Below are 14,072 nucleotides of genomic sequence, written 5' to 3'. Positions count from 1 at the left end.
CATCAATAGATGGATTGATCCCTCATGAGTCCTTCTCAGCTCAGGTAACCATCATTTTTTGGTGGATGACGATAGCTTTCAGTGGAGCCCAGCCCCAGGCTGAGGTAGCCCGCTTAGTTCATGGCTAACGTTGGCGGTATAGGTCCCCACTAATGACCCAAGCAGGCGCCAAGCCACTACCGATGGAGCCTACAAGACCCTTGAAGGTGGATGACTTCTAGGCAGCTCTCTATAACTACCTACCTCTAATCTAACCCAGGAAACAATTGATGACATGGAATGAATACTTCGATTTCCAGTACATAATCCAGTCTTTTTTTTATGGAAAGAATCATACATGCATGTCTGTAACATGGGCATGCATCGCCGTACAGGACTATGCTGGAGGTAAAACACTACCGGGGTTAGATTCCAACCCTCGAATGTAAGCCAACAAACTTCAAGACAACAACGAACGGTTCTTAAACCTGTTTGCCTAATTTTACCCAAAACCATGGCCAAGACTCTTTCAAGGATCACTTAGGATCAATGCAGTGCTCGTGCGTCTACATACTTGCGGTGGCTTCTGCCTCTGTCTCTGCCCCATGATCAAACCCCGGCGATGATGTGCATAACGCAATGGATGTCATGCTTGCCTTGACTGACTTACGCCAAGTGTATTGGTCCAATCCAGGTACGGAACTTTATTACTATTCACCAATCGCAATCATGACTTATACTCACCCCTTGATGCTGGTTATTCTTATCTCGTTGTCGGAATGTCTGATGTCCTGTCCGGTCGAATATTGGTGCTCGGTTTCTGCAAGAGACTAGGTCATGGAGTGCTAGGCAATGCATCATTCGTAAAGAGAGTTTGATACGATGGTCGTAAAAAAAACTTGGCTGCGTACAAGACGCATCAGGGATCTTAGATAGACTGTCCGGAGACCTGCATGCTACCAAGTTAGAGCATTGTGGTGAGAAATGCATGACCACATCATCCTGCAATCTTTTCTTGGAAACCTAATCATAGAAGCACTTCTTATCGCCAATCAGTTCCCCTCAATGTGTTTGTCTCCTCTACAGGATAACGTACTCAACATCATCCATTGATATCAGAGTCCTTTACTGCGACGTTCCATCAGTGAAAGGGTCTAGTTCACTGAAATAACCAAGATGAGTGGCTCATATTCATACTGCCTTTGAAATCGTTCGTCAGCAAGGTGCCGTGAGCTATGGATAGCTGCGCACCCAGTTTCATCAAGGAAGCTGGGGGGGTAAACACAGCTAGCTTCTTTCCCGTCGCTCAGAGTGGATAACCTCTAGAACTGGGTTATGATTGCCATGCCTCACATGATACCGCCATTGAGATTTGAAGAGCATAAAATACTACTCTGCTGTTCGCTAATGGGTGACGGCAGATCTTTGTCCGCGCTGGTCCGCCATTGATGAACAGAGGCATGTTTTTCGCTGGCCAAAGTCGGTGGATCATGACAGGAGGGCGTATCGATAAAAATACACTTTCGAACTACTCTCAAGCCCATCATGATGATATTATCGTTGAGGGAAACGTATCATGGTATCGTCAGAAGCGCAGTGTTTAGGCCCCGTTTGCTAACCCGAACTGTGGCAGCCCCCTGATTCGTGATCTATTGGTTACCAAGTGAGCTTTGATTTGTGCTTCCAACTCTCTCGTGTCTCACAACAAAGGCCTTTTGAAATGGGTCTGGGCTTCTGGGCAGTGCTCAAAGTGTAGGAGACTTCCCCATCGCGGACCAAAGTAAGCGTCCGCGGGAGGAGCACTGCAGAAGGTCCAGTATTTGGCCAAGGCCTCCTTTCTGCAGCATATGCCTACTTTCAAGCTAGCTTCGGTGTCTTGGTTTGACAAGATTCTTAATTTGGAAAACAGAAGCGAACAAATTTGGCCAATTCGTCACATTGAACCCCAATTTGAAGTAGCCACGCCGACAGAACACCCATGAAGGAATCTAAAAGTGGTTGAATAGCGTTCCATCACATAATGAATCCTAGTACGGTAGACGAATTGGCGATCGTTGGCAAATGCTGGCAAACGCTGGCATGGCGTGTCTTTGCGGCAGTGATCATAACGAGTCCGCCAAATCATACAGGGTTGTGATAAACGCCCCTAGTTTGTCTATGAACAGATCAGATATATGCATCTTGACCCGGGTCTGGATTCGACTTGGCTTGGCAGAGGTACTCGCATTACAAAATCCAGGCAGCTCTTGTATATGAATCATGCATACTGAATTGTCGAAGAAAAGTCTTTGGAATCATTTTCAGAGAAGCAATAGCAACAAGGGGTTGGTAGCTCACGCTCTCCACATCCATCCTGTACAGATTCAGCTACCAGCGACCCCTTTGACTGTTTTGTATCATACTTACTCATTTAAATCAAGACTCGCAGGAGGTGTAGGGTGATCGTTGACACCCATCTGCTTTGTTTATTGTGAAACCATTTACCCGATTAGGAGTAGAACAAATCTGTCACAGGCGGATATTGAGGTCAGGACTTGTGTTTGTTGTGATGAGTTAAATCGTTCTCTTAACTCTGCCTTGCTTCTGCATCCGAGAAGCATGGTACAACGTAAAAGCGACCCTAGTCGCCCTTCTTCTCAAACGGGAACGCTTGCTTTTGTGGGTTGAATTTCTGGGTCGTGGACAGGATCTTACCAGCGTCTGCCATGTAATTGGGGTTCTCTTGCGCGATGAGAACGCTCAACCCTGCTGTTTGCTCTCCTGCCTAGGTAGGCACTCGCAATTATAAGACTAGGCAACTTCCGTGCCCAATTTAGATGTACAAGTCTGAGAACATGTTGTGAAAATGTTGCCGGGGAGGTAAGGTGGTCCAACGAGCAACCAAGTTGGTGTCGTAACAATCCGAGGGGAATGATAGTCCGAGTACTTGTACCCGCACTTGAAGTGATAGCAAAAGACCCCATCCATGTTGAGTACTCGACTAAAACGTTCTAGAACATGTTGAAAGCTTTGTTATTGGATTTTTGTTTCTTTGTTAAAAGTTTGAAACGGATGATAATTTCTGCCCGGAACATGCGGAGGGGAACTAATCCATTCATGAGGCGTCAAGACATTGGGAAGGTCCCCTATGTAGTCTAGCAGTCTAGGTTTGTAGTGGAAGGTGCGATGGTAGTGATGGATCAAACAAGCGGGGATGGCCGCTAATGAGCCACTAACAGTTGGCAGGTGGAAGGCGACAAAACCGGGGGCGCTGAATGGCGGAGCTTTAAGTGAGCAGTTACCGACTCTAACCACAAAGTCCGTCTCAGCCAATTGCATTACAAGGCCATGGTCATCGGGGATAAGCCAAACCAGCCCCAGACAGGGTAGGCGCCATGTGGGAGGCAGGAGCTGGTTCGACCGGTCAAGGAAAGCTTGCCCCGTGCGTGACAACTTTGATTTCATGTCAACTCAATCCTCAACCTCTCTCTACTGGAAGCCAACGTCAGCTTCCGCCCACGCCTGCTCCGCCCATGCATTCGCAATGGATCTTCCTCCTAAATTCCGGGAGACTGGGCGTTGCGTGTCTGCCACTGTTTTCCATCCGTCCAGAGCGCGGTCCACTCGCGGTCTAGTCGCGGCCTTTTACCATCTGACATCCAAGCTTTGACTTGAGTAGCGAACGTTTCATCCGCCATGGCCGTTGCAGCTTTGTTTAAGATGAACGGCACTATACTGTACGCACGAACGATACCTTAAAATCGGGTTGCCCAGAGAACTGGGACCTAGCTGGGTTTGATGCACGCAAGCCCTCCAGCCTTTGCTGATTTGCCAGTCTTCAGCTTGTATCCCACTGAGTTGCAGGCACCCTTGGCATCCCAGGACAGTCATGGCCAGTGTACCCTATTCCACCTATTCAAGACCCCAAATGTAGGAGTCCATATCGTTACTGTATTGGCAGCTGCAGCCTAAAACCACCTGTGGTCTCTGTCTTTCAGTGCAACACTCTCTTGGAGCCCAGTGCAACATTGACTTGCTTCTTCAGCTGCATGCATCGATTAGCCACCAGAATTCGTGCGGTGTCGATACATTCTTCTCCCTTGAGGGACTCACATGAAGGTCCTACTTAGGGTTTGTATCACTCCTTCGCTGCAGTATGATCGTGCCATATTCAGCCTCAAACAACAAAAGGGACAGCAAAAAGAAAGGTTGATCGACTCCAGAGTCTGGAAACAGCCAAACGTCACGTCGCACAAAGATCTGGCTGGAATCACGCCGAACGGTCCAAAATTCCTATTCTCAACCAGTGCAAACACACGCGTCTGATAACAGGAGCAACATTCTCAACGGCCTTAGTTCCACCACCCCTTCTGTCTACAACAATACACTGCGGGCCATAGCCGCTGGCATAAAAACCACTCTCAGTGGACGGCCCGATCCGACTCAAGGTCAACCCCTCGTTCTTATTCGCCATGTATTCGTTTATTCGTACCGTCGGTCTGATTTTCTTGACCAACCACGCTCCGGGAGGGCAAAGCAATGACATGTTTCTCTCTAAATCGGCCCCCTTGATACCACAGGTATCAAGCATGCTCCTAGACGCCCATCTGAACAGGAAGCGCGACAATGCCGACTTGGCCTCGACACGAGTACTGTATCCTGTATCGGTCAACTTGGGCGTTGCCAGGCGGGAACCGACCGATATCGTCATCAAATAGCCCTGGTAACATTTTACTGGCGGACACGAAAGCCCGCAACCCGCGAACCCGCGAGCCGACGAGCTCTGTCGCGTCGCCTGCTACATAGATTCATCAGTTCTTGGATCATGATATGGGTATGCGCCGCCCCTTTCTCCTCACTTCGGGTATGGAAAGCTCTCATTGGCTCGTTGATAATCTGCGCATTCAATAACGCCCCTTCGGAACTTCTGGTCGTGAAATCGATGGGCCTTTATTTCGACCCGCTCCACATGAGCCTTCGGCATTGCCCTGGTCATCGCATCTAGTCTGCCGCCAATAAACCGTTGGCTGATGGCTCCATAGATTTCGGTCTCCTGCTGTTCAAGACTTGTTATGCCGCATCCGCGGTGCGTGGAGATGAAACCTTTCTTCGGCCTCACGTGTCGTTGTGTAAGGATGACTAGACCCCGCCAGGGCCTGAAACATAGCCTGGGCATCTGACAGGGATCCGTCGATCATTCTTCGCCTTACAGGTACTCCAGGCAAGTACAGCATGTCAAGCATCGATACGTCAAGGCTCAGGCTGCCAGGGTTGAAAGCCATCCGACCATCGAAGCCTGTATGGGGGGCTGACAGAAGCGAAAGCTTGAACGATTGAGGGTGACATGTCAAATGTGGTTGGTCGGTGCCTTGATCACTTGGCGATTATGCTTCTGTGCCTCACCGTGCTTGAATGTAAGTAAAAAGTCCCGAACACACCTGGGCCAAGTCGTCGATCACTGCGCCAACACCTTTCGGCAGAGGGCACAGCGGTTCTCGCCGTTTTTTCTTCCATGTCAAACTTGGGTGGGGGTTTCTTTTGACGCATTTCAAGTTCGTATCAGAGACAAGACTGTTCAGAAGTCAGGCACATTTCGATCCAAGTGGCTGGCTTTTGTCACTCCACTGCACAAACCTAGTCTAGTCTGCAGTGTTCCGTCTCTGGCGTCTTTCTTTCGTCAAAGCAAGGCTTTCCCCAATCAACGCCTGTGTTTGTGGCGTATCGTAGAAGCATTGACGGCCGGGTGCTTGCATACTCATGCACTGGTACTGGCGTCTGGAGTGGAAAATACTGGTCTTCAGGCTCAGGGCAGCGTCCAGGGCCGTAACATACTTGAAGCACAAAGACCAGATGCCGCTTTGTTATTTTCTGAGGCTGATCTCTGCGTCCACCTTTGGAGGTGCAATGGCCCAACTACGAAGTATACAATGAATTGAAAATTATCGATCGAGACTAGCCTCGGCGCATGCACCTTGTTTCCGATGGCCAGTATCTGCTGCCGTTTTGCGACCCGTGAGCTAAACCGGGAATACGCCCAGGAAGGACTTTTTGAGCTTTGCTTGGTTCAGATGGCGAGAATTATGAAGGAATTGCAGCATAGCCCTGCACTTGCACGCGGGTTCCTGCTTTCAATTGTTACCGTGAGCTCCGCTGGCGTTGAGGCTCTCCACAAGAGCTCAGCACCGATGGTTGTTGGGCCACGCGATACACCGCCCATGAGATTGTGGACGCAATTTCAACTATACATGAGATATCCAGAAGTTCATCTTGATAAGACCGCTGGGACTTCTGGGCTTCCCATAATTTGCATGTCTACGTCCCGTTGTCTCAGACTCTGCACGACCTCAAATCCCTTTTCGAAGTGCCTACCCTCAGCCGGTGACCCCGAGTCTGCTGTTATTTCTTCGAAGCTTTCGGCAGACCTTCTGATTAGGACCTAGCTTCTTTCTTCCTACTTTTCTCTCAATTTCGTGCTACATGTTCTAATGGCCATCCCCTGAAGGCTCTGACTCTGACCTCCTCAGTCCATTCCTGTGCGATCCCAAGTCAGCCACCACTACTTGAAATCGAAGCGTGGGTATATAGACAGCCAGATCCTGCACTCGCGCGGTTGTGTCTTGCCTGGAGCTAATATCTCTGGTAGCTTGCGCTTTCAATACTGCACTTCCTGTTTGTGACACCATATTTGTCGAGCGATACCATCATCCGACCCGAACCCGACGAGAGCAACTTATCTTTGACTCCTATTTGTTGAAGGGTAGAGAAAAACACGATAACGCTCGTCCACGTTAATTAGCAAAACAAGGGTAAGACACGGCTATTGTTTTCGAGTTCAGCACCACTGCCCGCCTTTCTATCATTATCGAACCCATGTACACACACTCTACGGAATAACATCAAACTACTGCCATGCAACCAAACTGTCCCATCACCTCTTTTTCAGAACTTGCAGGCCTCGAGGCGGTATCTTGGTACTTGTGACATCGTCCTGCTGTCGATAAAGGCGTATGTCATGGGTGGCTTCAACCAGAAGGGGCTACTTTTTCGGAGTCCATGAAAGAACAATGTTGCCAGGAGCTTACTAGAATTGACTCAAACGTGTGTGCAATGGGGCCAACGCTCATATCTTGACAACGACCACTGGAGTTTCGAGTCAGTTGGAGTGTTCGCCAGGTTCGAAGAACGTTGAGCTTTCTTGTTCCCAATTGGCGTCCCTGATTGTCCAAAAGTGTATGAAACGAAAGCAACATGAAGCTGACATAGTCATAGAGTTAGGTTCGAATAGAGAGCGAGAAAGGAGGTACCGCCATTTTCACAAGGGAGCGACTGCTGGTACTCCGAGCAAGCTTGCCTCTCAAGGCTTCAGGTATGTTTTTCAACATCCGTCGACGCTCTGGGATTTGTCCCATGGTAGTCGATTGTTATCAAAGTGCTGAAACATAAGTAGTCAGCCGATTGCATGATCCGTTCGACAAATCTGATCAAAGGGTTGTCCATTTGATGGTTAACGCCAAGCCGTCTATTGAACGTGCGTATGAGTTCTCAAATCCCGAAGGTAAGATACCCTTTGGTACGAATTTCCAATGGCCTTCCTTTGGGTCGTATGTTATTTGTGAAAGGTTGGGCGTACAGAGCTCCAAGTTATCGGCACTTTGCTTCCTCATGGTACGTATCAGATTTTCGTTAGTCTTCACGTTCATCACCTCTCATATCATTCACTCCTGGCATATCGGGCAAAGTGGCTACCTCTACCGTCTTCGTGATACGCGGTACAAAGCCGTAGACTTGTTTTGCAACCGACCCGCAATACTTTTTGTCTTGAGGCGTTTGGTGTAGACCAGTCCGCGGTAGACAATCACCTCTTTGGGCAATGTTCAAGTCGAAATAAGTCACCAAAGGACTTGAACAAGTGGTTTTGCTCTGCAAGAAATAAGCACTGCGATTCGAAACGCATTGCCATGCTCTGCCGTGCTCTACATCTCATGCTTGGTGTTTGACGTACCAAGACAAGCAAGCCGAAGATCTTGTCCATAGCAAGAGCCATGCCTGATTTCCCGAGTTCCACCAGGGATGATTGCATAGTCTGTGATCAGGGCAAGCCATTATCATATCAGACATAAGAAAATTGAAACAAACAACACACATGGCTGTGGGCGAGAAACGGGGAATCACATAATAGCAAGCGGCCTTGACTAACACAAACCCAAGGATCCCGTCAAACACACGAGTTTGCAATGCATATCCGGTCATCTACTCGAAGCCAGATTTATGTTATGATCGAAACGAACAGTTGAACGGCTCCCATAAAGGCCATCGAGGCTGATTAGAACTTGCCGCCAGTGTCGCAATCAAGCGCTAACGCAAAGTTTCTCGGATAGGAATACGAATCTTCGACGCCCACCATGGGCTACATGGATATGGCGACGCATACCGGAGAAATGAGGTCAGTCAGTATTCTTGTTTACTCTCCCTTGTTTTTATTGCCGCATGCTTCTATTAGTCGTTACTGGTCACCCTCCCATACATTTTATCATTTATTGCTATGACCTTGCATTGTGTGGAATCTGTTGAGCCATTCTGATTCCATTTATTCGCTCTCACTACCGCTGTTGTCGTCGCCATTTGTTTATATTTTATATTTTTCTCTTTCTGTCTTTGCTGCAGATAGTGGTTTAGGTTGTTCGCGAGTTGCAAGCTAGGAAATGGGTCTGTTGTCATCAGCCCAACCAGACTAAACTTACATACACTATCCTATCCTCATACCCATGTCGATGATGGCTATGGCAGAGTATCGATTCCCTATTCACTTATTACCTACCTCTGAAATAGCCTGTATTTCCTCTATTTTTCCTACACATCGCAATTACCGTTTCCCACGCATCACTTCAGCTGTGATGAAGGCTGGCCTCAGACTTGGTGGCGCCTTTAACAACAAGTTGTAGTAGACAACTCAGGCGTTGGCAATTCACCATCTCTCGCTACCTACATACCCTTGACCACCGCTACCGAACCACCCCTGTCGTTTATTTTCTTTTTTTACTATCCATGTTTTGTACCGCCACCTGCAGTTCATTTAGCTTTGGTCCTCTCTGTCTCTTTTCTCGAGCATCCCGGCCAGATTTGTGAAACCATCGAATAAGGACGGATTTTGCACGCGATCCCCTTATTTGCTGCTTGGCCTATTCGTGCTCGCTTCGAATTCATCTTACTTTTTTTTTTGACTTTTTTTTTTTGGAGTGTGCCTAAGAGCATTGCATGCAGGGTTCCATCACGATCTGGTTGGGATTATTGGCAGCGAGTGCAGCCTTGTCAACGATTTGATTGTCACACATTCCAATCCCCATCGTTTAAATCATTACGCAACATCCTCACCCAGCCTCCCCTCTCTGAGCTCTTCAACTGTGCTCCCCATTACTGCCCAAGGAGCCAACCCCTGCGACGTTCATTCGTCTCTCCAGAATTTCCCAAGTCGGCCAGTGACGATATTCGTCCCACAGGCTCTCGGTGCTTGCTTGCCGGCAGCCCGTTAATTCGGATCCCTCTCGGTGGCTTGGCCATATCGCAATGGATAACTAGACTAGGTATCTGGCTGTCTTTGTTCAACACGGACGCCCGGGTGTGGCTTTCGCTACCTTACTCGGAACCTAGTCCCTTGTATCCTTTCCCTCCCCATCCAACCCGCTCACTGGCTGTTGCTCTATTACCTTGTTCAAGATTCTGCTTACTGCTACTCCCTCCTACCTGCTCTTTCCGTCCTTTCACACGCCCATTATACTACACTGCACTGCACTGCATCTATTACCTGCCTCTACATTTCACATTCACGGCACGCCGCCCCGTGTCAACGCTCAGTGCCGGTGTCAGTCAGTGTTAGTGCCAGTGCCGTAAGCTGCTGCATAGGCTGTCCTCGCAGCCTCTCGAAACCGCTCGGCAGGCTTTGTGGCACACCAACGGCCGACGGTGTTACCTGACGTGCGCCTCAAGCTGTGACACGGGGAACACTGTATTTCCAGGACATGGCAATACAGCATCTTTGTGGCCGCCTCTTTTGCCGTTGTCGCTGCCACTTCCAACTGCCAGTGCCGTGCAGTTACCGTTGCCTGCCTATTCACTCAAAATTATCTCTTTCTCCTTCCTCTGCTGTTTCTACTTTCTGGTCAGCCTGAGGCCGTTTTGCTGATGAGGCGCCAGATACCCACAAGAGACCAGTACTTCTCTGACGATAGAGCCCTCTCAGCCCTCGTCGCTTTTAAACCTGTTCCATCCGCCAGTTCTTAGCTCCACCGCGCAGTACTCCCAGGACGGAAGTGCCTTTTTCCAGTCTCAACAAGCTGGCCATCACCATCTGTATCCGGGTATAGACATCCGCTCTCGCCTGGGCTCCAAGTAAGTCGTCTCTCACTTTATCATTTTTCAGCTCTGCAACCTATTTGCTCCCCCATCACCTCCAGCACTCAAAGGTCGGGATCACGTTGCAATCACATACTTGCCTTTATCCTTGACTGTTGCCCAATCTTCGGCTGCCATACTCTCTTCCAGCACAGCGTGTTTGGGTTGTGCTTGATATGACATTCACGAACAAGAAGACACTCTTCCTAGTTGTGCAAAGCAGAAACTGACTGCTACCCGCAGCACTACGTCCACGACGGGGATGGCACATCCCTATCCCCCTTCACATCGCACCCCAGGCCTTCCGCACCCTGGTTCCCAGATCAGTGCTCGAGAGCAGTACACCTCTGCCACGCCGGGGTTTAGGAGGCCTTCCGAGCATTCAGTGAGATCACCTTCTTTTGCCGCGCAACCAAGAGGAAGGCACCCTCTATCGCCAACTGCAAGTCCAAACGCAGCTTTCTCAGCCCCAAGTATGGGCTCAAGCGGGTACGGCAACAGACCTACGGGGAACACCATCCCCCCCCTGCACAACGTTCATATGATGGGAAGTCTCCAATACCAGGACGGCGCAGGAACTCCTGTCAAGGTCGAAGTCAATGGGACCATCGACAAAGGTTTCTTCTTGTCCGAGAACGAATGGACATGCTATCGAAGGAACTACTTTTCGTGCATTTGTTCCTATTCTTTGAGCCCTCACATACCCAGCGTCTCCATTCAATATACCGCAACTGGCTCGACGCAGCCAGTTCAGGTGTACGGATTCGCTATGTCCATCTCAGCGGTCGTCTCTGATAACGAGTCACACAACATTGAGTTGGTACAGCACACACCAAAGAGAGACAAGGGACCCATAATGAAACCCGAAAAGGTTCGACTTGGTAGCAAGCCCCGTGAAGCCAGTCACCACCACCATATGGGTATGTTTACGGACTCGGTCGTACCCAACCGTCCTGTTTACCCCGACAATTTCAGCAACCAGCCTGGTGGCCAGCAACTGCCTACAGAGCATACGTTCGAGAGAATCCAATTCAAGCAAGCTACACAGAACAACGGAAAACGAAGGGCTGCTCAGCAGTATTACCAACTGGTCGTCGAACTCTGGGGCGATGTTGGGACCCAAGGTGGCGGCGATCAGTTCGTCAAGATCGCCACACGCAAATCTGCAAAAATGATCGTTCGAGGGCGCTCTCCAGGGCACTATCAGAACGACAGGCGGGGAAGTCAAAGCAGTGGTCCGGGTGGATCTTCGGGCAACCTGGGAGGCTACACTGTCGGCGGCATGACTGATTTCAGCACTTCCATAATGGGTGGACCGGGCTACGCACCTGGGGGGGGGGTTGATGCTCGCAACAGCCTCTACAACGTTCGTCACCACGACATACCACCCGAATCGATGATCCCCCCAGAGGATTCTAAGGCAATCGGTACGACTCGAGAATACCAGTACTATGCAGGGCCCATTTACGAAGGGCATAGCGACCGAATTGAGTTGTTCAACCCTCGAACGGACCGGGACACTGTCGTGCCGCACATGGCTACGGGGATGATGGTGGGCAGTAAGATCAAGCCGGACTATGACGGCGCTGTCCTTCCCAGTATCTTTCATCCACCAGCCCAGATGAACGACCGCCCGCCAGGACCCTTTGAAGGCAAATCTACATCGAGCGGCTACTATCCGATTCCCTCGTCGGGAATCAACATGACCATGACATAGTCAGTTCTGTTGCACATCGCTCTTCAAGACTGTTAGGTCTTGCCCGTCAAATTCGAACGAACGAGTGAGTGCGAGATGGAACACTACAGGAAACAGGGTATGTTCACACCGTATCAAGGCGTTAGGACATCAGCATCTGTTCAGGGCCATGTGCACTACAGAAAAAGGGATATACGAATAAAAGAGGTGATATTGCGTCAAGACTACCGGCATAGGTGCGAAAAGAGACATTTGTATGGCATTGGCATTAGTATGGGGTTCGGATTATGGTTTTCTCAAAACTTTCGTTCGTTAGATGAGGACGCGGGCATTCCTCAATGGAAATGGTTTCGGGATACGACAAGGTGGACAAGGAAGGAGAAAAGGAGCGAAGCATAACGACGTGTACGACTTAAAGCTAGGAGCCTGACGTCTGACATGTTGAGGGCAAGCAAAAACAACAAGGCGAGAATGTACGAGACGCAGCGGCAGCAAAACTGAGGTGAGAGACGAGAGCTTAAGGCCGTGAGCCCGCTTGGGGGTTGGGTATTTGTTTGTTTTGTTGCGAAGGAAGGATACCCGGAGTCGTGTGCTTTTGTTTCCTTCTTTACTTTTACTTTTACTTTCACTCCTACTTCTACTTCTACTTCTACTTCTTGTAGCCCGTTTTCTCCTGAGCTTGGCTTTTGTATCGAATTCAGTTGTCTTTTTCGTCTCTTCTCTCTTGTCATCCCGAATGAAGTCTAGCGGCCTGCCCGGCAGGTCGCAGACGTATCATATTTGATGAAGAGGCAACGAGGCAATACTGTCTATCACCTGAGCCTAAGATATTTGTCATGGCCAGGCAATTACCTATGTAACTTAATGGATGGAAAACGGCGTTAGGGGCACTCGCAGAGGGATCGATCGAGAGCATGGGGGTAATAGGATTAAGGCATTTGCATATGCAGTTGAATGAAAGATTGCCATTGATTGGCCCCAATGATAAACAGTACCATTCATACTCCAACTCGCGGTTGAACGAAATGAAACCCGGCTTACTAGATAAGAATAGACCTAGGACTAGACCAGGGTATTGTATAGTGACACAGCCCAAAACTAAGTCGCATGCAGGGTCTTGAGTTGAATTGTAGATAGCACGTGTCTCGGAACTATGATCCGTGGCTAGACTGGGTGTTTTATTTTTGCCTTTGTCTTTAGCTCTGTCTTGTTTTCGCTTCGCTTGATTTGACTTGAAGTGACTCGGCTCATTGAGTTTTCCTTTGAGCCAGCTACAAAAAGGAATGAGATTAGGTTGGGGGTGTGGACTTGCACATGGTAGCAAGTAGGCTATTCGTAACCATGTCTCTTTTCAGCGACAACAGGCAAGAGACTCAACCAAGCCTCAAAATGAAGAGGAGGGATTCAGTTGCCTTGCCTTGATGTGATAGCCAACGATATCCTTGAGCTCGACACTGGCAAGGAGTGGAGTGTGCGGCGACAGTGTCCGATACCCTTGTCCTACCTTACCTTACTGGGCCAAGCCAGCCTTGCTCCCTGCAACACACACACGTCTCAATCTTATTCGAAGGTGCGATACATGCGTGTGCTTGAATTTGAGAGAAACAAAAGTACATTGCATTACAGCATTGTTTAGTAGCAAGTCAAGGCTGGGGGCTGTTCTGGTCTAGGCTTTTGGGTTAGATTAAGGTTATTCCAAGGACGCTAAACACGTTTTACCAACGGGAAGGGGACGGACCGCTACGGTACGAGACTCTAAGTACCTTTTGACGTTGTAATCTAAGTTAATCTGGCTAGTTGGGTTAGTATTGAACTTGACCAGAGTTAGTTAAATGCTCTATTGATGGAAATAAACATGGATGGAACACGACATGTCGGGGACAAAGCGGGTGTAAGCGGTTGTCTGAACCAGTATTTTTTAAGATTTGATGCACAAAGCCTCCCCAACACAAAAGAGTAGAGAAAGGATGTAAAATGATGGAATGGCATTTGTCAAAGTAGAAATGATCAACAATAGTGGGGAAAAAAA

At 49.0% G+C, this 14,072-nt stretch overlaps 2 protein-coding genes across 2 annotated transcripts; both read left to right on the top strand.

The window, feature by feature from the left end:
• Positions 1–5,344: 5,344 nt before the first annotated feature.
• FGSG_13628 (uncharacterized protein) lies at positions 5,345–5,894 on the top strand (the record flags this gene model as incomplete). The annotated part of the gene is made up of 2 exons (XM_011329693.1): positions 5,345–5,372; positions 5,602–5,894. 2 exons carry the CDS (start codon positions 5,345–5,347, stop codon positions 5,892–5,894), a joined length of 321 nt encoding a protein of 106 aa, XP_011327995.1.
• Positions 5,895–11,116: 5,222 nt separating this feature from the next.
• FGSG_09709 (uncharacterized protein) lies at positions 11,117–12,064 on the top strand (the record flags this gene model as incomplete). Its single annotated transcript, XM_011329692.1, has 1 exon — positions 11,117–12,064. The coding sequence occupies one exon, from the start codon at positions 11,117–11,119 to the stop codon at positions 12,062–12,064; it is 948 nt and encodes a 315-aa protein (XP_011327994.1).
• Positions 12,065–14,072: the final 2,008 nt, after the last annotated feature.

This window comes from Fusarium graminearum, chromosome 4, assembly GCF_000240135.3.
Source record: "Fusarium graminearum PH-1 chromosome 4, whole genome shotgun sequence".
NCBI classification, from domain to species: domain Eukaryota; kingdom Fungi; phylum Ascomycota; class Sordariomycetes; order Hypocreales; family Nectriaceae; genus Fusarium; species Fusarium graminearum.
This window is presented reverse-complemented; position numbering and strand designations above follow the sequence as displayed.